This window comes from Juglans regia, chromosome 7, assembly GCF_001411555.2.
Source record: "Juglans regia cultivar Chandler chromosome 7, Walnut 2.0, whole genome shotgun sequence".
In the NCBI taxonomy this organism is placed as follows: domain Eukaryota; kingdom Viridiplantae; phylum Streptophyta; class Magnoliopsida; order Fagales; family Juglandaceae; genus Juglans; species Juglans regia.
Window position 1 is genome coordinate 45,295,649 of NC_049907.1, and position 17,986 is coordinate 45,313,634.

At 35.3% G+C, this 17,986-nt stretch overlaps 4 protein-coding genes across 8 annotated transcripts; 2 read left to right on the plus strand and 2 right to left on the minus strand.

Moving 5' to 3' along the window:
- Positions 1-919: 919 nt before the first annotated feature.
- LOC109003709 (dynein light chain 1, cytoplasmic) lies at positions 920-2,290 on the minus strand. Its single transcript, XM_018981972.2, has 2 exons — positions 1,758-2,290; positions 920-1,409 (listed from the first exon to the last, which is right to left on the minus strand). The coding sequence occupies exons 1-2, from the start codon at positions 1,893-1,895 to the stop codon at positions 1,257-1,259; spliced, it is 291 nt and encodes a 96-aa protein (XP_018837517.1). The 5' UTR covers positions 1,896-2,290; the 3' UTR covers positions 920-1,256.
- Positions 2,291-5,759: 3,469 nt separating this feature from the next.
- LOC109003708 lies at positions 5,760-6,507 on the minus strand. The gene has a single exon (XM_018981971.2). The coding sequence runs from the start codon at positions 6,454-6,456 to the stop codon at positions 5,902-5,904; it is 555 nt and encodes a 184-aa protein (XP_018837516.1). The 5' UTR covers positions 6,457-6,507; the 3' UTR covers positions 5,760-5,901.
- A 987-nt stretch (positions 6,508-7,494) lies between these two features.
- Positions 7,495-10,917, plus strand: LOC109003706. Of its 5 annotated transcripts, none has more exons than XM_018981966.2 (5): positions 7,495-7,672; positions 7,762-7,802; positions 7,940-8,469; positions 9,939-10,124; positions 10,333-10,917. In XM_018981966.2, the coding sequence occupies exons 3-5, from the start codon at positions 8,005-8,007 to the stop codon at positions 10,618-10,620; spliced, it is 939 nt and encodes a 312-aa protein (XP_018837511.1). In that variant the 5' UTR covers positions 7,495-7,672; positions 7,762-7,802; positions 7,940-8,004; the 3' UTR covers positions 10,621-10,917. The 5 variants fall into 5 exon arrangements, with proteins under 5 accessions (XP_018837511.1, XP_035548210.1, XP_035548211.1 ...); XM_035692317.1 differs by having other exon boundaries at positions 7,495-7,668; XM_035692318.1 differs by lacking the exon at positions 7,762-7,802 and having other exon boundaries at positions 7,495-7,676.
- Positions 10,918-11,700: 783 nt separating this feature from the next.
- Positions 11,701-17,937, plus strand: LOC109003699 (protein disulfide isomerase-like 1-6). The gene is made up of 12 exons (XM_018981955.2): positions 11,701-12,406; positions 12,665-12,794; positions 13,713-13,878; positions 14,091-14,209; positions 14,908-14,988; positions 15,074-15,163; positions 15,316-15,387; positions 15,482-15,550; positions 15,804-15,884; positions 16,316-16,450; positions 17,001-17,054; positions 17,138-17,937. Exons 1-12 carry the CDS (start codon positions 11,886-11,888, stop codon positions 17,231-17,233), a joined length of 1,614 nt encoding a protein of 537 aa, XP_018837500.1. The 5' UTR covers positions 11,701-11,885; the 3' UTR covers positions 17,234-17,937.
- The last annotated feature ends 49 nt before the right edge of the window (positions 17,938-17,986 follow it).

Consider the following 17,986-nt stretch of genomic DNA (forward strand, 5'->3'; position numbering starts at 1 on the left):
AAATATAATAAATAATTTAACTTTTTCAAATCTTAAAATAATAATAATATTAAAAAATAATATTTTAATAATATTTTTTTATCTTAACTTAACTCACTTCAACATCTAAAGCACCGTTGTTTGGAATGAGATAAGGCATCATCCGTCCCAACAATTTTCAATTTGGTGTTTGTGCAGTCTTTCAAAATTCTAAATTCATTTTATTTGGACTAATCTCCCCGCATTGTTAATCGTGAATCCCTTGTGCTGTAGTTGTGCATTGGACGTGGTGCACTCTTTCAACGCTTCTGCTTGTGTCTGCATTGCTTGAAAGCCGACTGGCTGGGTCAGGACTCGGATGCATCTGAAAATGAGCCAGATGTTCCTCAACAACTGATTGGTGCTGAAAATGTAGTCCTGGCAGCTCGCAGGACCTTGTGGTCAAGAACTTGGCAGCAGCAATACGATTCCAAGACAAGCCCTCAGGCAAGTGTTCATGGTCGACTGGGATCTTGGGCTCGAGCCTCGAGTTGCTTTCATTTACTCAGTTTGATGTGGGTAAGTGTTAGATATTATTATTATTGGTATTATGTGGCCATCATGTTTAGTTAAAGCATTCTAATGGTAATCAGCATCTTTTCACTCCAATCAGCAGTCATAGTTAGTTTTTAGCCATGTTCTACCGTCCATTTATCCCTGCTACGGACTCCAAGATCAGAACAGAAGGAGAGGTAAGGATCATCACTGAGAACCAGAGGTGACGAAGTCAATTGTTTCGGTTCACAACTTCGTGGTACCGTGTCTATTGCCCGTGAGTTCGAGTGTTTATCTAATCCAACTTCAAATAATACCGACCTAAAGTCGCCCGTATCATATTCCTACCACGAGGAGAAGACAACATTCTCCGTCGACCCTAATAAATTTTGAATAATTCTCAATATACATCAATTCCATCCTTTCATTTTACTGCTTTCTCAGCCACCAAACAGTGCATTGACGAGTTGGGAAATGGATAGATTTTCCAATAAAAAGGATAAACATCATTGACAACCACGCTATGTACAATAATGGGACATTACGAAATGCTCCAACAAGCACCACAAGGCCCTCAACGACGGGATAGTCCAAAAATCACCCCCCATGTTCTACCTTTATCCGTATTATTTTACAACATTCTAGAAAAAGGAACATGGAAAAGTTTGGGGCACTTTTTTTTTCATCTTCGGCCTTGCTGTCCAACGTTGTTTATACAACCAAGCACTTGCACTGCCTTAGCATCATGGAGAGGAGGAAGCAGCCCCTTTGAAGATGAGGAAATTGAGAGTCTCCAGCTTAAAGTAGATGAAAGTTCCTTTAGAATGAGTGAAGAAACACCCAAAATTCGAACCCACCACGCACTGCCATCCACCCCCAAACCTCTTGTCAAAATCCTGCCATTCATAGAACTACAGATTTAGTCTCTAGAAGTAAACAGATAAAATAAAAGCACAGAAACGTCTCCACGTCTCTCTCTTTTGTTTAATTTTCCTCTTTATATTTCCATTTCCCTTTTCTTCCTTGTTTTTCCTTCATTTGGTACCAAAAAATGTTTATTCCGAGTACCAAAAAAATCATAGTGAGGTTATTTCATGTAACTTTGCATTGTTTACGCAAAAAAGAAAAAAACGAAAGAGAGAAATAAGTAAAGAATAAAAGAAGACGGAAAATGAAGGTACTAATTCCGATCCTTAACATGTATTTGAGAGAGAGAGAGAGAGAGAGAGAGAGAGATCAGGAACCTTTTTTATGTGGGCAGCAATGGATCTGCAGTCAATGACATCGTAGAGATCCAAAGCTTGAGAAGCAGAAGCCATTGCTTGGATCTGCATCTTCACAGGCATGTCTGTGTCTTCCACCATAGCTTTTCCTTCCAACATCTTCTCTCCTGTCTCCCTCTCTCTCTTCAAAAAAAAAAAACCCAGGTAGGATATGAATTATGTAGCTCTTATCTTCAAAACCCAGAAAGATTCTCTCGATCTCAAGATGTTTTGCGAGGTCTAAAGTGTGCCAAACATATAGATAGAAGAAACGGAGCTGTGCTTTGAGAAGAAATAAAAGGATAAAGAACCCAGGGAACGAAAGACCTATCTATCTTCCAAGTGTAAAGGAGTCACTAGGATGCAATTTGAAGCTGGCACGGAGTCCACCTTTTTTTGTCTCTTTTTCTATTTATTTAACCTTATTCCATGCGGATCGTGATGCCTCTCTCTCTCAGCCTCTCTCCTGCTACAAGGTCATGATCAATTGGATAACGATGACAGACAAAGCTGATGACTGGTGAGGCTAAAAATAAAGCCCCATCATATTAAGCTTGAATTTTTTTACATTATTGGTCAAAATTGATGGTGTAAGGTTGGAATATTAAGCTGGTTTTAGTCTGTTATTTTTATTTTAGGTATCTACAGTCAAATTTAGATTATATTTGTTATTTCAACTACTTATCAAATGGACCTGCAGTCAAATGACACAGATCTTTTCTCTCTCTCTTATTTTTTTTATGTTTCTTTCAACTGCTTGTAGAAGGTGTTTCATTTTTTTTTTGTAATTAAAATAAAATGAATTGAGATTAAAATTAAAAATTTAATAATATTTTTATTTTAAAATTTTAAAAAAATAAATTATTTATTTTATTTTATATAAAAATTTAAAAAAAATTATAATAATTAAATTAAAAGAGATAAAATGAATTAAAAGGAATTATAAAAATAAACGATTACTTAGCCGAACATGGCCCCGACCAAAACCCAATGGCCAATACGCCGACTCAACGTGTGTCTCCTTGACGTAAATATCTATTACGATATTTTCCTTGGATAATGGCATACTAAAAATAAATAAATGAAAATGAAAAGAAATTATATGACTTACAAATTATGTTCAAAACAAATAGAAATATATTTGTACTTTCAGGCGTATAAATTTTGCATATTTTTTTTTATAAATTTAAATTTTACATATTTTTTTAATAATAAATTTTATTTTTTTCAAAAGTACGCCAGATATTATATTTATACATATATATATATATATATATATATTCTTGTATTTAGGATTACTCAAACAAAATGAATAATGTGTAGTGTGTAAAATAATAATAGAATATTGAATAGTAATGAAAAGTAATAATATAATGAATAGTAATGAAATATTATGAGAATAATTGAGATAACTTTTAATTAAAAGATCAATTGATATTTGAGATGTTCACATAAAAGTAACGTGAATGAGTAATTCTATGTACAAGTCTCAAACAGACAAACTTTATATATGCCTTTTGTTAAAAGGTAAATCTCACTAATAAAGAGTATTTTCTGTTTTTTTTACACTTTAAGATGATGTCTTCCTTTTTACAAGAGTTCTAATGTAGACTTGTACAAATCATTTATCTTTGTTAAAATATAAGAATAACATGTGCTATATATATATATATATAAATAATTTGTACAAATTTCAAATAGACAAATCTAATATAAGTCCTTGTAAAAAAGTAGATCACACCTTAAAAAAGTGTAAAAAAATCTATTTTTTATTAGTGAGACTCATTTTTTTATAAAAAATTTATATGAGACTTGTTTATTTAAGAATTGTATATAATATTATTCTTTAATTATTATATACCAGGTAGCATTTTATATAATAATTAAAACTCATGGATTGAAAGATGCAATCAAGCTCAAGCCATTTAAAGTCAACATAATTGATATTTTTCTAAACTTGGAAGTTATAGAGGCTGGACTATAATTTTCTAAGAAAATATTCAATTTCCAAACGTCTAACCTGTCGGAAGGCGTGTTTAGGTGGTATTAGGGGTGAGCAGGGGCTTGCCCCCATTAGATTACCCAGTCTACCCCACATCTGGCACCCAAGGTGGGGGCAGGATAAGGGTTTACTTAATAACAATGGTTTAGGAAACTCTTAATAGATTATTTGACGAGTTTACCGTCTTGCAAGATAGTAATATTGTGGCACCTACACCTACCCCTCACAAATTTCATAAGCCGAGGTTGAGAAAAGACGTAGATTGGACTGGGATAAGAGGTTGGAGCAGACCCTTTCATCTAGAGTTTTGTAGAAGCTCAATCAGAGATAGACAGATACTTAGTAGTGGAGCTTCTACCATTTTCACGAGATTTCGATATATTAAATTGGTGGAAGATGAATACCGTAAAGTATCCCGTTCTTGGAGAGCTAGCCCGCAGTATTTTGGTCATCCTTGTTAGCACCGTCGCCTCAAAGTTGGCCTTTAACACTGGATGACATGTATTGGATTCATTTCAGAGTTCATTAGCTCCTACCACTGTGGAAGCTTTGATTTGCACACAAAATTGGATCAAGGAAATTCCAATTCATGTTCCAGATGTTCTTGAGTATGAGGAGGTCGACGTCGATGAGGAGGATGGTGATAAGCTTGGATCTAGTAATCGTAGGACTTGAATTTCATTTTATAATTTCTTATTTTCATTTATTTATTTTCATTTAAATAGTATTCATTTTAAATTTAATTGTCATAGTGATACATGAGACGACATCTACGACTACCTCCGATGCAGTATGACTTTGTGTGTATTGGACTCACCATTGCCATGGTTTGCACAATTTGTTCTTTAATTATTTTTTGTATTTATAATTTTATATAATATTTTAGTATCTAATTATTTTGCTTGTATTTTTTTAGCTTTTATATTCTCAATATACATATGCTGAATCCTAATGACCGATCTATGCTCATCTGCCTCATCTTCATCCCAAATTCCAAAGGCCCAATCTCATATTGGTTAATACTTTTAATATTTTGTATTTTAAATTTTTGTTTCATCTTTATAACTTTATAATTCTAATTTGTTTTATTTTTAACTTATTAATATTTCAAGTTTTATAACTTATTAACTTTTATGATCTTGATTTTCAATCTCACAGTAGTCGACACAACTCACCACTCAGTAAATTCACCGCCACGGCGCCACCCCAATTTAATTGTAATGTTGCTATAATAGTTAATAATAAAATTTGTAATATTTACTATTTTTAGATGAGTTTGTAATATTGTAATAGTTTATTAGTTATCTTAATTTATATAATTGTAAATTGTAATAGCTTAGTACCTTATTGATGATTATTACTTAATTAGTTAATACTTAATAGTATTAGTTAAAATTTAGTATATAATTAATAGTTCTATCTATATATTTTATTTTTTATATATATTTGTTTTGTTTAGTTAAATTTTAAATTTAAAATAACTCAAAATAGATTCTAAGTCATTTAAGATCTAAATAATTGAATTGGACTGAAAACCCAATAGGAGGGGCGGACGGATAGAAGTCCAACCCAGCATCCCGGGCGGGGGGACATTCATCACTCACCCAAAAATGATTAAAGTCAGTACAGTCCGACGGAATATCATGTGCTTTAGGTTTTCATAGCCCTCTCAGACCCAACACAATATTCTTCTTACAAATTCTCTTGGGCCCGACACACTTGTCGGAAACTCACCGCGGCACGGCAAGACCATGCATGTCTCGTACTTTACACTAATTTGTACGCACCTTTCATTTTATAAATTCACTTAATTTAATATATTATAAAGATATTTTTATTATAAAATAAGTCTAACGTATAACATATAATTAGATAAATTTGTAAATTAATTTTTATGAAATCTAAACCACTACTCTTAAATAATATCAGTTATATACCAAAGAAATAACAGAAAAAAGGCAAAGAATAAATGAAGGATGAAATTAATAAATAATAAATTAAGTAGTAGAAATTTATTATAATGTTATTGACAAAGTACTTGAACAATCAGGACATCAGGAGCAGCTAGCTAGCAATAGTACTAGTGGCTAAGTTCGCTGCAAATTAAGACGCGCCGGCCAACAATTAGAAAAGAAGATGGAGAATGGCTTTCAAAGCAGTGAGAAACTGTGTCATCATCGTAGTCCTTTCAGCAAGCTCCGGCACGTTAAGCGTACCGCAATAACTTATTTCCCCCCTAGCATTTTCCAGAATTTGATACGCATATTTATACCTCCTTGCGTTAAAATAGGGGAGACCCTTCTCCTTAACATTATGGATGCTCATATTATAGGAACTCATGCATCCCGCGCGGCGTGACCAAATATCATAGCCAGTACTGTTGAGCACCAGTTTGTAGGCTACCTTTAATGTTTCTCGACCTTTAATGAACACCAGCTCCATACCTATCCTGGACAGTCCCCTCACATCTACTGCATTTGAGCTCCGAGGATCTGACTCCAAAGTTGACCTGCAAACATCTGGAAACTCTGTCTGTTTGCATGTTTTCTTTATCAGCGACTCACCATTCTTCTTTGCAGTTGCTGCTGCACAATGCTGGGTTGAGAGCAACACACAGAATATAACAATTGAGATCATAGGGAGGAGAGGATAAAGAGAAACAGCCTTTTTGATGCCCATTTTTTGTTTTACTTTGTCTTTGTCTTGTAGATCGCTTTGCTTTGCTTTGTTTATCCCACCCATATATATATAGATATATATATATATATATCTCTATATTTGACATGTTATTAACTAATTTGGGTTGAATTTACACCGAAAGATACCATTTCTAGAGCTGTTATTGACCGACTTTGTGGTCATTAGCCTTGCCGGTAACGGTGGGCAGGAATTACCCGCACTTAACGGCTATATTATATAGCAGCACGCTTCTAGAAATCCAACCAAGTCTTTGAGATTTTTTGTTATCGTAGTTTTTTTTTGGGATAAATATAGATGATTGTGTCGAATCAAATACACGGTATTTTGACCCTTTTCATCTAAAATTTTTTCATCTGGAATTGTAATTTCTCACATAAATACTTTTCGTCCTGGGTTCGTGATGGGTGTTGGGTCATGCAAGTCTGGGCCCTCAGAACTCTGAGACCCCAAGAGGAGTTGACAAGTGGGCCCATATGAAGCCCAATAGTTCTGCCCTTAGTTCTTTAGACAGTGAAAGACAAAATAAGAAAAGACGAAATATATTAAAGGTTTATCATTGGTGGGGGCCCAAGAAAGATATTAGTTTAATAAAAAGAATAAACAATTAAAATTTAACAACTTAATTATATATAAGTTCTGTTGAATAAAGTCACGTTTGTTTTTTTTTTTATATCTTATTGATGTAATTGATTAAATTAATTATTTTATATTAAAAAAATATATAATTAATCATATTAATAGATTACATAAAAGAAAAAAAAAAAAAGGTGGTGACGATTAACGAATCTAGATTAGGTAGTGTGTCAAACACCCATTGGAAAATAAATAAATTAATAAATGGCATTTGGAAAATATGATATATTTTTTATCTACATTATTATTGCTGGCTGCCGACACATTCCCGAACCTGCCAGCCTTTACCTGGAGGTTTGGTTAACTAGGCTCGGAGCCGAGGCTAGTATACTCGTTTATTTATCCCGTTAATCCTTTTGATCCACAAAGATTAACGTGCTTAGCTTTTCCTCATTGGTCGTCAAGGATAAATCTCTCCCTGCTTTCATGCACACAGAGAGAGACAGAAACATTAAAATAGCAGAGAGAAAGAGTGAAGAGCGACAGTGACCGTGAGCTATATTGCATGTGGCCGTGATACTGATACAATCTTCGTCACTATTGGCTACAGCCGGCAAGGTGCGTATGTACTGCCTTTACCATTATCATTCAACAAACTTTTCAGTTTTCCTTTGAAATTCAATCGTTTGCCACTGCATTCTCTGTTCGCAGCTATTTTCTTGTTTACCCATTTGGCATTTCTTTCTGATTAGGTAATTTTGAAGTAAATATTTTCCTTTTCTTTTCCCTTTGTATTATATCCTCCTTCGGAAAGCGAGCTCCTCAATTTCTGAAAAATACTGGGTATTGAAGATTAATTGTGTGCGTGTGTGTTTTTTTTGTCCTCCAGGAAGCTGAGCAAGCATATGAACTGAAGCTTTCAAATTCAATAGCTACTATCACTCTTAAGCAAGGATGCTTTCGGCAAAATCCGAGTCTGATATCACCAGCTTAGCTCCATCGTCACCTTCAAGGTCCCCCAAGCGCCCTGTATACTATGTACAGAGCCCTTCAAGGGACTCTCATGATGGAGACAAGTCCTCTTCTTTGCAGGCCACTCCAATCTACAACAACAGCCCAATGGAGTCCCCTTCTCACCCGTCTTTCGGGCGCCACTCGAGGAACTCCTCGGCCAGCCGGTTTTCCGGGATTTTCCGGTCGTCCTCAGGGAGAAAAGGAGCCAGGAAGAGGAATGACAAGGGGTGGCCCGAGTGTAATGTGATCATGGAAGAAGGAGCTTACAATGAACTCCAGGACAAGGCGTTTACAAGGCGGTTTCAGGCTTTGATTGCCTTGTTTGGTTTTGTGCTCTTGTTCACTACGTTTTGCTTGATTATATGGGGAGCTAGCCGGCCTTACAAGGCAGAGATTACCATGAAGGTATGCCAAGTTCCCTTCTTTGCTGTCGGGTATTTGCCTCAAACTAGTCTTTATCATATTAATGAAGGATATAAACATTGTGGCAATTATGTTTTTTTGACGCTTGGTTCGTGGATTTGTCTTTGATGATGAAGAATATGGTTTATGGGGTTGTAATCATGATAACTTTCAAAAGCGACCAATCTAATTGGGGAAACAGCCAAGGTTTCAAAATTGTCAAAGTAGCAATCAACAGCAAAAGCGAAGTTAATTCAATGGGCATCGGAGAAAATTGTAATGTGAGATAAATCCAAAATTCTAACCGTCAATTCGTAAGATAAAGCATATTTTTTTATTTTTTTTTACAAATTGACTGTCAGCTTAGTGTTTGGAAGAGAATATGTTCTGATTATCCATTTGTTGTAATTGCTAGGTTCAGTAGAAGACCTGAGTGTAAATAATTATTTAGCAATGGAAGATATAATATTCTAAGGATTTAGACAGTTTCAATATTTGGTTAGGTACGTGGTTAGGAAAAAACAAAATCCTGTTAGGCACGTATTATGGATCATTATGAACTTTATTTTTTAATCATTTTTCATCCTCACATCCTCAACTTTGCTTGGGAACTTTAATAGCCAGTACATTGCTGGTTTTCTTTGTACCTTTTTTTTTTTTTTTTTTTCTTTCTGTTTCCTTTATAAGATTGGTCTAACTTAATCTTGAGTTTGCTCATCATACTTATAGTTGGACAGGCACTCGTCTCTCTTGGCTGAAGAGATTGTGCAACTAAGCATTTTGGGATGATAGTGTATATGGCATAACTCTATAACTATTTGTCCTCCAAGTACAGTCATAGTCCTTTTTATTTTAAATTTTACTCTCTACGGCATATGAGATATATATCCCAGTAGAAGGTTTATGCCCTGACTTAGGAATGAAGCTTTTTTCATGGATACCTTCAAATTGGAAGGAGCAAGTTCTGGAATTGTTTCCAATTTCTTTAAGCATAAAGCATAAATACATGCAGATGTGACTGGCTTTACAGTAAGACCTAGATCCAGAAGTTATTAATACCAACTTAGTATAAAAGATAAAGTAAAAATTAGCCTTGTTTTTATGGTTGTTAGTCAGCCATTGATATTATCAATACCTTACAATCTTGAAAATCCCTTCTGACAGTTGCAGGAAAAAGGGAAGTATGCACATCTTGTATGGTTTTAATACTTTGAAAAAGTTAACCATTGTCGGATAAGCTGCTCATGGAACTCTTAATCCTTATATATGTGAATATGTAGACCATCTTTAGTTTCTCTGCCATTGTAATGCTTTATACTCGGACTCTATGCATATAGGGTTAAATGTTACAGCATTGTATTTCAATAACATAAGGAGCCATGTGAATTAAACCCGCACAAGTGATTTTATCTTAAGGTGTTCCTTCTTTTTACCACTAACTACATCCACTAATGGAGGATCTGATCCTACAGAGCTTGGCAGTAAACAACTTATATGTTGGAGAGGGTTCAGACTCCACCGGGGTACCAACAAAGATGCTGACAGTGAATGGTTCATTGAAGATGAACATATACAATCCTGCTACGTTGTTTGGCATTCACGTTAGCTCCACCCCTGTCAATCTCGTATATTCAGAGATTACCGTTGCGACTGGTCAGGTGAAAACTCTGTCCATTACCACCTTTTGCTAATGTTAATCACAAGAACTAAGCTAGGATACTAGTCAAATTATACTTTTGAACCTATAAAGGAATGAGGAAAAGGCACAAGCTTGTTGGGCTAAATTTTAAAGCCCACTAAACCATAATGATTTTGGTTTGAAGTTTGAGAAGCACGTTACCCATTTGAGCTTTTTATGATATGCAGCTGAAGAAATATTATCAGCCAAGAAAAAGTCACAGAACTGTCTCGGTGAATTTGGAAGGTGACAAGGTTCCTCTGTATGGGGCTGGATCAGGTATAACAATATCCCCAAATGGTGGCGTAGTCCCATTGACCTTGACATTTCAAATCCGGTCTCGCGGGGATGTGGTGGGTAAGCTAGTGAGAATAAAGCACCGAAGGCAGATCTCTTGCCCTTTGGTCATCGACTCCACCAGCACCAAACCGATCAAGTTCAAAAAGAACACGTGCACATATGAATGGAGATCATGATGCGCTTTCCATTTGTATTATCTGAAATTCGGCGCAAGCAGTGACACATAGTCTGGTCTATCTGCTCTCAAATCTGTTGCCATTTCATGATCCAATCACATGTACTGCGCGCTGTTTGAGCTCTACTGAGCCTTTGTGATATATCGGTGGGGAAGAAGAAATATGTATCATGAGAAACTCTGATGATGGGTGTATTATTTGTGTTTACTCTTGTGAGGATTATGCAAATAAACGTATGTATGCATGTATGTTTGTATGAATGCATTCGCGTGTGGTATAATATATGATTTTGATGAAGTTTATGATTTACAAGAACAGCAAAAAGATTGAAATGGGTTTCTATAAAAGCGTACTGAAATAATTAATTTTAGATTTTTTTTATCAAATTAATTTAAGAATTTTGAGTAGAAGAAAAATAGGTATATGAAATAGGTTTTATAATATTTACTAAAAAATTATTTTATTCCAATTTCCCATCAACAAATTTTACATGAGGGAAAAATTTATAAACTTCCTCAAACTATCACATCATTTCCAATTAGCTCAAGTTATTAGTTTTAACAATCACTTTTAAATCATCAAAAGATTATAATTTACTCTTTCTTTGAAAAAAATTGACCCATGCTCTTGAAAAAAATTATAAAATATTCAAAAATTTGAAAACCAAAAAAAAAAAGAGAAAATAAAAAAGCCACGAAATTGATAGAGAATTTTGTCTTTTTGGAAAATTTTGTTCAGTTTCGCCGTGACTGCTATAGCTATAGTCCATTCATCTCTCAATCTAGCCGACATGTCGGCCAGAAACGCCGGACATCCAAATACTTAAGTAGTTAAAGGCCCGTTTGTTTTCAGAGATGAGATGAGATGAGATGAGATGAGATGAGATGAGATTAAAGTTAAAAGGTTGAATAAAATATTGTTAAAATATATTTTTTAATATTATTGTTGTTTTGGGATTTGAAAAAGTTGAATTGTTTATTTTATTTTGTGTGGGGATTTGAGAAAGTTGTAATGATGAAGTGAGATGAGATGAGATGAGATGAGATGTTTTTGGAAAACAAACAAGGCTAGCACGAGACTGCACGTTAATCTCACTTCTCATTTCACACCGTCCGCAATCAACCCAATCTCTCCTAAAAGTAAGATCTTCCGCAGACCCAGAACTTCTCGATTAACATCCAAGTCCTAACACAGATCTCATCCAAGACCACAAGCAATTTTCGCCGAGAATCTCAAAAACCCATTTTCTTATATTGCCCGTCAACATGCATATGAGGAAACCCACTTCGAAATTCCTCTTTTTTACCCTCAGTCTTTTTCTATTACTGACTTTTCTCATTACCATCAAGGCCTCTGAGCCCGCCCCAAATGAAAATGACGATGAAGATTTGGAAGGTCTTGAAGAACTGATAGCATGGGATGAAGAAGAAGAGAAGCGAGAACAAGAAGGGTCATCCAGTGTGAGGTCATCAGAGGCTGAGGTTTTAACCAGAGCCCAGAGGATTGTTCTTGAGCTTAACAACGATAACACCAAGAGGATCATTGATGGGAATGAGTTCGTGCTCGTTCTGGGGTATGCGCCTTGGTGTGCAAGGAGTGCCGAGCTTATGCCTCAGTTTGCTGAGGCTGCAACTTCACTCAAGGAATTGGGGAGTCCTCTTTTGATGGCCAAGCTCGACGCGGAACGGTATCCGAAGGCGGCGTCCCTTCTTGAGATCAAAGGGTTCCCTACTCTTCTTCTGTTTGTTAATGGGACTTCTCAAGTATACACTGGTGGATTTTCAGCGTAAGTTGCTGCTTTCAGCGGAAGATATTACTGGACTTGATTTAATAAAAAAAGTTGTGTGTTTTAAGTGACTAGGGTCTGCTATATGAACCTTTTATTCATAATGGTCTTTCCCGCAGATTAGCGATTAATTGTGAATTGATTTATTCATCTTATCAAAGCATATGCGTGTCTTAAATTTTCAATTAAAGTTGTAATTGTGCAAATTTGCAACTTAGAAATTGAGTTTGATGCTTTTTTGGGTTAATTTTTATTCAGGGAAGAAATAGTTATCTGGGCAAGAAAAAAAACTGGTGTACCTGTTATTAAAATAAGGTCAGTGGCGGAGGCAGAAGAATTTCTGAAAAAGTACCATACATTTGTTACTGGTCTGTTCGAGGAATTTGAGGTATGTGGATCTGAATCGTTACAAGAATTTTCCTGGAATTTTGGAGAAAAAAATGCTAAACCTGATTACAAAACTTACATAAGTTATTTCCAAATTATTTGCTTCAATGTTGTTCTGTTCTTGTGAACCAGCATTATATTGAAAGGGTCCTGAAAGAGACGCTTTACTGTGTGGTAAAAAATATTTTGTTCCCAACCAATAGATGCAGTTACCCCTTTTTGATTTTTCTAATTGACACTTGGTGAAGCTGATTCTTGTGATTTCACCTCTTGAATGTTGGCTTTAAAATATATTCACTAGTCACTAGGTTTTCTTTTCACATTTCTCCTACAACCACTGGTGTTCTTTGGACACTGTTAAGTTTCAAAATGCATTAAACTTTTAAATTGAACTAAATATTCATAACTGTGCACTTTTATTTCAATTTGGCATTGGAGGAAAGTAGGAATAAGAAGTGAGTTTTTGATCCTTTTTCCTTTGGTTTACTATAGCTTTTGTTTTCGTGCAGTAGGTATAGGAACGGTGCTATAATGTAAACAAAATTTGTATGGTTAAACTATGTTAGTTTTTAACAAGTTTGAAGTAAATTGATATTGGCATATGAAGTTTCATGTATGCCAGTAAAAAGGTTTTCTTTGTATGTTATGCATTTGTCACTTTTTAAGTTTATTCCAAACAAACCATGACTTGCCAAGGGATCTCAAAGTGTTTAGTAGACTACACTGTCAAATGTGGCAGAATCTTTTTTTGTTTTTTGTTTTTTTTTTTGGGGGGGGGATTCAATTCTCATTGTTTCAATCCATTGGATGCCAACACAAGAAAATTAACTAATCAAAATTGGCTTACAAACCATATGTTTTAGCTTCATTCTGGCTGGTGTGGTGATGAATATAATAACACCAGATGATATATCCACAGGGACCTGATTATGAAGAATTTGTAAAAGCGGCAATATCTGACAATGAAATCCAGTTTGTTGAAGTGAGTGGCATCGATGTTGCAAAAGTTCTTTTCCCAGATATCAAAGATACTAACCATTTCATTGGGATTGTTAAAAGTGAACCCGAAAGATACACTAAATACGGTGAGTGTGTGATATGCTGATTGTATATCTGTAACTGTGTAACTGCTGCTGATTTTCCTGGTAGGGCTTGTTACTGGTGACACTCATCTTTCAATTATTACTTGGGGATAAATTTAGTGGCAACACATCTTTCAATTATCTGTATCATGAAAATTACATGGCGGGCCACAACTTGCTGATATCCTGAGTGATGAATTTGTTTGACATTGCAGAAGGGACCTTCAAAATGGAAAAAATATTACAGTTTCTGGACAGTAACAAGTTCCCATTAGTTACTAAATTGACTGAGCTAAATTCTGCACGAGTTTACTCTAGCCCTATCAAACTTCAGGTTGTTGATACTCCCTTTACTGTACTTTTTCTTCTGTTGTTTTTCATATCCCATACAAATTTTCTCCATTTTGCTTTATGTATTAGAATCTGTGTTGATAACTGAGGAAAAGATTATACCTTTTGGTGAGTGGGATTTACTTTTAAATATAATGCTGTTGAGACTGTTCATTTTTTTGGTATGAACCGATGATTGCACTTTTCAAAGGCCAATTATTGTATGTAAGAAGAAAGAAAAATATGAACGCTTTCTGTCCTTTCCCCTCCGAAGGGCAGGCCTCAAATCAGTTTTAATTCCCTGTCATCTTAATAAATTGTGATGTGACCATATAGGGGTGATCTAATTGATGTAGTGACCTAGAAAAATCCAATATATGCAGCCAGGTTCGTCAGAAAATTCTATCTCTCAGCTAATCTATTGGAAGGTTCATAGCACTGATGCTGAACATAGAATTTTGTGGACGCTTAGCTATTAATTCTGAGTTGCTGAACCTAGAATTATAAACTAACTTTCCTAGAGTGTAATACAAGTTCAAGCCATCTGGCATGGTTCTGTCAAATACCCATGATCAAAGCTTATATCCGTTACTTCTTAAAGAATTTATGGTACTGTTCGATGGTGCACTCCTGCAAATTTGTCTGCAACTCTGATACAAGATGCAATTAGTTGCTGACTGGTTTATCTTTATTATCCTCTAGGTCATTGTCTTTGCAGAGGTTGATGACTTTAAGAATCTTCTTGAGCCCCTTCAAGAAGTTGCCCGAAAGTTCAAGTCAAAGGTAGTTTTTTTAACCTGCATTTTAAGGCATTATTGCAATTATCCAACTTTTCTAATGTGATTTCCCATGTAATTTGTGGACGCAGATAATGTTTATATATATAGACATTGCATACGAGAACCTTGCAAAGCCATTCTTAACTTTATTTGGGCTTGAAGAAGCAGAGAACACTGTGGTTAGTTCTCCAGTTGCAACTAAATGTTTAATGTGATATCATCATCATCATCATCATCATCACTGTCATTATTGTTATTGTTATTTTTCTTTCTTCAACATATTTATGCGAGACTATTAAGGACGGTTATAGTTTTCTTTTTTGACATACAGGTGACTGCATTTGATAACAGAATCAGCTCGAAGTTTTTGTTACCATCAGATCCGATCCAGACCAACATAGAAGTAAGATACTTTTCTTCCTTTCCAGTTTAAACTTTCCTTTGGAAAGATATCTGCTTGGACCACTATAATCGCATTCTGAATTGGCTTTTTATAGGAGTTTTGCCAAGGGCTCCTGGATGGTGCTCTTTCTCCATACTTCAAGTCACAGACAATACCAGACAATGTGAGTCTTTTCTACTTTCATATTTCACTCGTGTCTTTTTGTCCTTTTTGGGAGATGTTTATTTCCTTTTCTCTTTTCCCACCTCACCAATTGGTGCAATGTGGTGATGTCATAAAGGGCATAACATGATGGGCATGATGAATTTCCCAAGACATTTGTGAACCAATAAAAATTGGAATTGTTTGTTTTATATTATTTTATATCTGCAAATCACTGTGATCTTCTAATGTCTCTGTGAACATGAAAATTGCAGAAAGATGCAAGCATACAGATCATTGTAGGAAAGACATTTGATGACCTGGTTTTGAGCAGTCCTAAGAATGTTCTTCTAGAGGTTTGATATTTTTGTGCCTTCCAGCTACTTCTCCTTTGCTCATGACAACTAGTCTCCTTTAGTCCAAAATACTGTTAGATATAAGCTTGCTTATCAAACAGATGGTGATATTATCAACTTGAAGTTGTGTGGGTACTGTTAGTTTTGTTTTTGTTTTTTTTGGTACTGTTAGTTGATAACAAAACTTCATGGAAACTACATTTTATGGTATAGGAAACCACTTTCCTTCATTTTGGAGAATAATAGGATTCATTATATACATGGTAGGTAGTATTCTGGTTCTCCCTATGTAATTGTAGTGAGCATTTTCTGGGTAGCACATTCCCAACACACTTGCTGAAATTTCTATGGCAGCCTAGGGTTTCAAAATTATTCTAGAGGAGATTAATTAAACTCTTTCCCTAAAGAACCTATATTCTCCGTTGGCACAGGTATACACACCGTGGTGCATCAAGTGTGAAACCACCAGCAAGCATGTTGAAAAGTTGGCTAAGCACTTCAAAGGTTTGGATAATCTGGTATTTGCAAGGATAGACGCTTCTGCTAATGAACACCCAAAACTGCAGGTACGTTTATTATTATTGCACTTATGTCGCAACATTGTGTACTATTGATGAAGTTACAACGTTGGTGTGGCTTTACTCAAATTCTGTAAAAGACTGAATAAACTTGTTTCAAATGGCTGGAGAAAAAGGAACTGTTTCCTCCATTTTAATTTCTTGTGGTGTATGAATGCTCCCTTGAGCTTTTATGCCCATTGCTTTCTTTATCAACTCAGAATCGGTATTTTTAGTTATGGGTTCTACTTAGTATTTGTCCAGTTTGTTTTGAGGCACTTGCTTGAGCCTATCTCACACACAAGCTCTCCCAGATTACAATATCTTTTTTTCTTATTCTAAATCTCACTGATTTCGCTGCAATTGATATTAAGCCATGATTAAGGTGAATACTTTACCCTTTTCAAAAATGCCATTTTCATTCTAGTGCCTGAATGAAAAGGGTGCAGGTGTCTCAGTAATCTCGAATCACTTGAATCTTATCAATGAAACACATTTTTGGCCATATAAATGATGATGCTGATGAGGGTTTTGCCTTTGTCATCTTTTGATATTGCAGGTAGATGACTATCCAACACTCCTCTTTTACCCTGCAGAGGATAAAGCAAATCCGGTAATTATTTCATGACATACTATGTATATTTATAGTTACGTGTGCTTTAGCCAATTCATGGAAGTAATCTATTATGCTTGCAGATCATGCTATCTACTAAATCCAGCTTGAAGGATCTGGCGGCATCTATCAACAAACATGTGAAAGCTAAAGATCACGTTACGAAAGATGAATTATAGAAAAGCACATTGACTAAATATACTGAGAATTCAAGTCATCAATAAAGAAATACAGAGTTAGTTTTACCAATAGAATTTTTGAGCGGGAAAAAACCACTACCTAATCAAGGAAATCCAATCATTCATCTTGGATTGATATGTGTATCCTTGGTCAAGCTTCTTCTATAGTAGCAGTTTATCTCTGATCATTTCTTTCTTATCCTCAACGAAGTAGAGACCAAGTTTAGGGGTTACATTATTCAGGATTGTAGTGTTGTCAAGTTCAACTGAGATAAATTTCCACACGTAGCTAGTAATTTGATATGTATGTGATGTCGCAGCGGTCAGAAGCATCGACAAGACAAGCCTTTGAGCCCCTGTAAGCCTCCTTAAACGTGTGAATAACATGTTGGAGCATACGAGCGAGTGAATTACTTTAGTACTGTAAACTTGCATGTTCTTGTTTCCCATGCTTCTCTTTTCCGCCAGAGGAATGCCAAATTCAACGAAAGAATAGGAGATGAGGAAGGCGAAGATCCAAAAAGGTAATGCCTTAAGTAGACTGATAACCATTCTATAATTCTCTATAAATTAATCCTCCAGAATATTTTGTGAACTAGGCCACTTTCAATTGCAGTCTGGTATTTAGTAGATGATTACTCTCTTTTTTTGTCTTTGATCGATGAACATTATCCGTGTTTGAAATTTAATATAGAGATTACAACCGACTGGTTTCGCTCACAAGATCTCTACCACTTGCTTCGGTTTAATGGG

Coding starts and splice junctions, on each gene's coding strand:
- LOC109003709 (XM_018981972.2), bottom strand. CDS start 1,895: ATGTTGGAAGGAAAAGCTATGGTGGAAGACACAGACATGCCTGTGAAG. Junction 1,410..1,757: donor TTGCTGCCCACATAAAAAAG/GTTCCTGATCTC, acceptor TATGAATGGCAG/GATTTTGACAAGAGGTTTGG.
- LOC109003708 (XM_018981971.2), bottom strand. CDS start 6,456: ATGGGCATCAAAAAGGCTGTTTCTCTTTATCCTCTCCTCCCTATGATC.
- LOC109003706 (XM_035692318.1), top strand. CDS start 8,005: ATGCTTTCGGCAAAATCCGAGTCTGATATCACCAGCTTAGCTCCATCG. Junction 8,470..9,938: donor AGGCAGAGATTACCATGAAG/GTATGCCAAGTT, acceptor CTGATCCTACAG/AGCTTGGCAGTAAACAACTT. Junction 10,125..10,332: donor TTACCGTTGCGACTGGTCAG/GTGAAAACTCTG, acceptor TATGATATGCAG/CTGAAGAAATATTATCAGCC.
- LOC109003699 (XM_018981955.2), top strand. CDS start 11,886: ATGCATATGAGGAAACCCACTTCGAAATTCCTCTTTTTTACCCTCAGT. Junction 14,989..15,073: donor CCCGAAAGTTCAAGTCAAAG/GTAGTTTTTTTA, acceptor TTGTGGACGCAG/ATAATGTTTATATATATAGA. Junction 15,551..15,803: donor CACAGACAATACCAGACAAT/GTGAGTCTTTTC, acceptor TGAAAATTGCAG/AAAGATGCAAGCATACAGAT.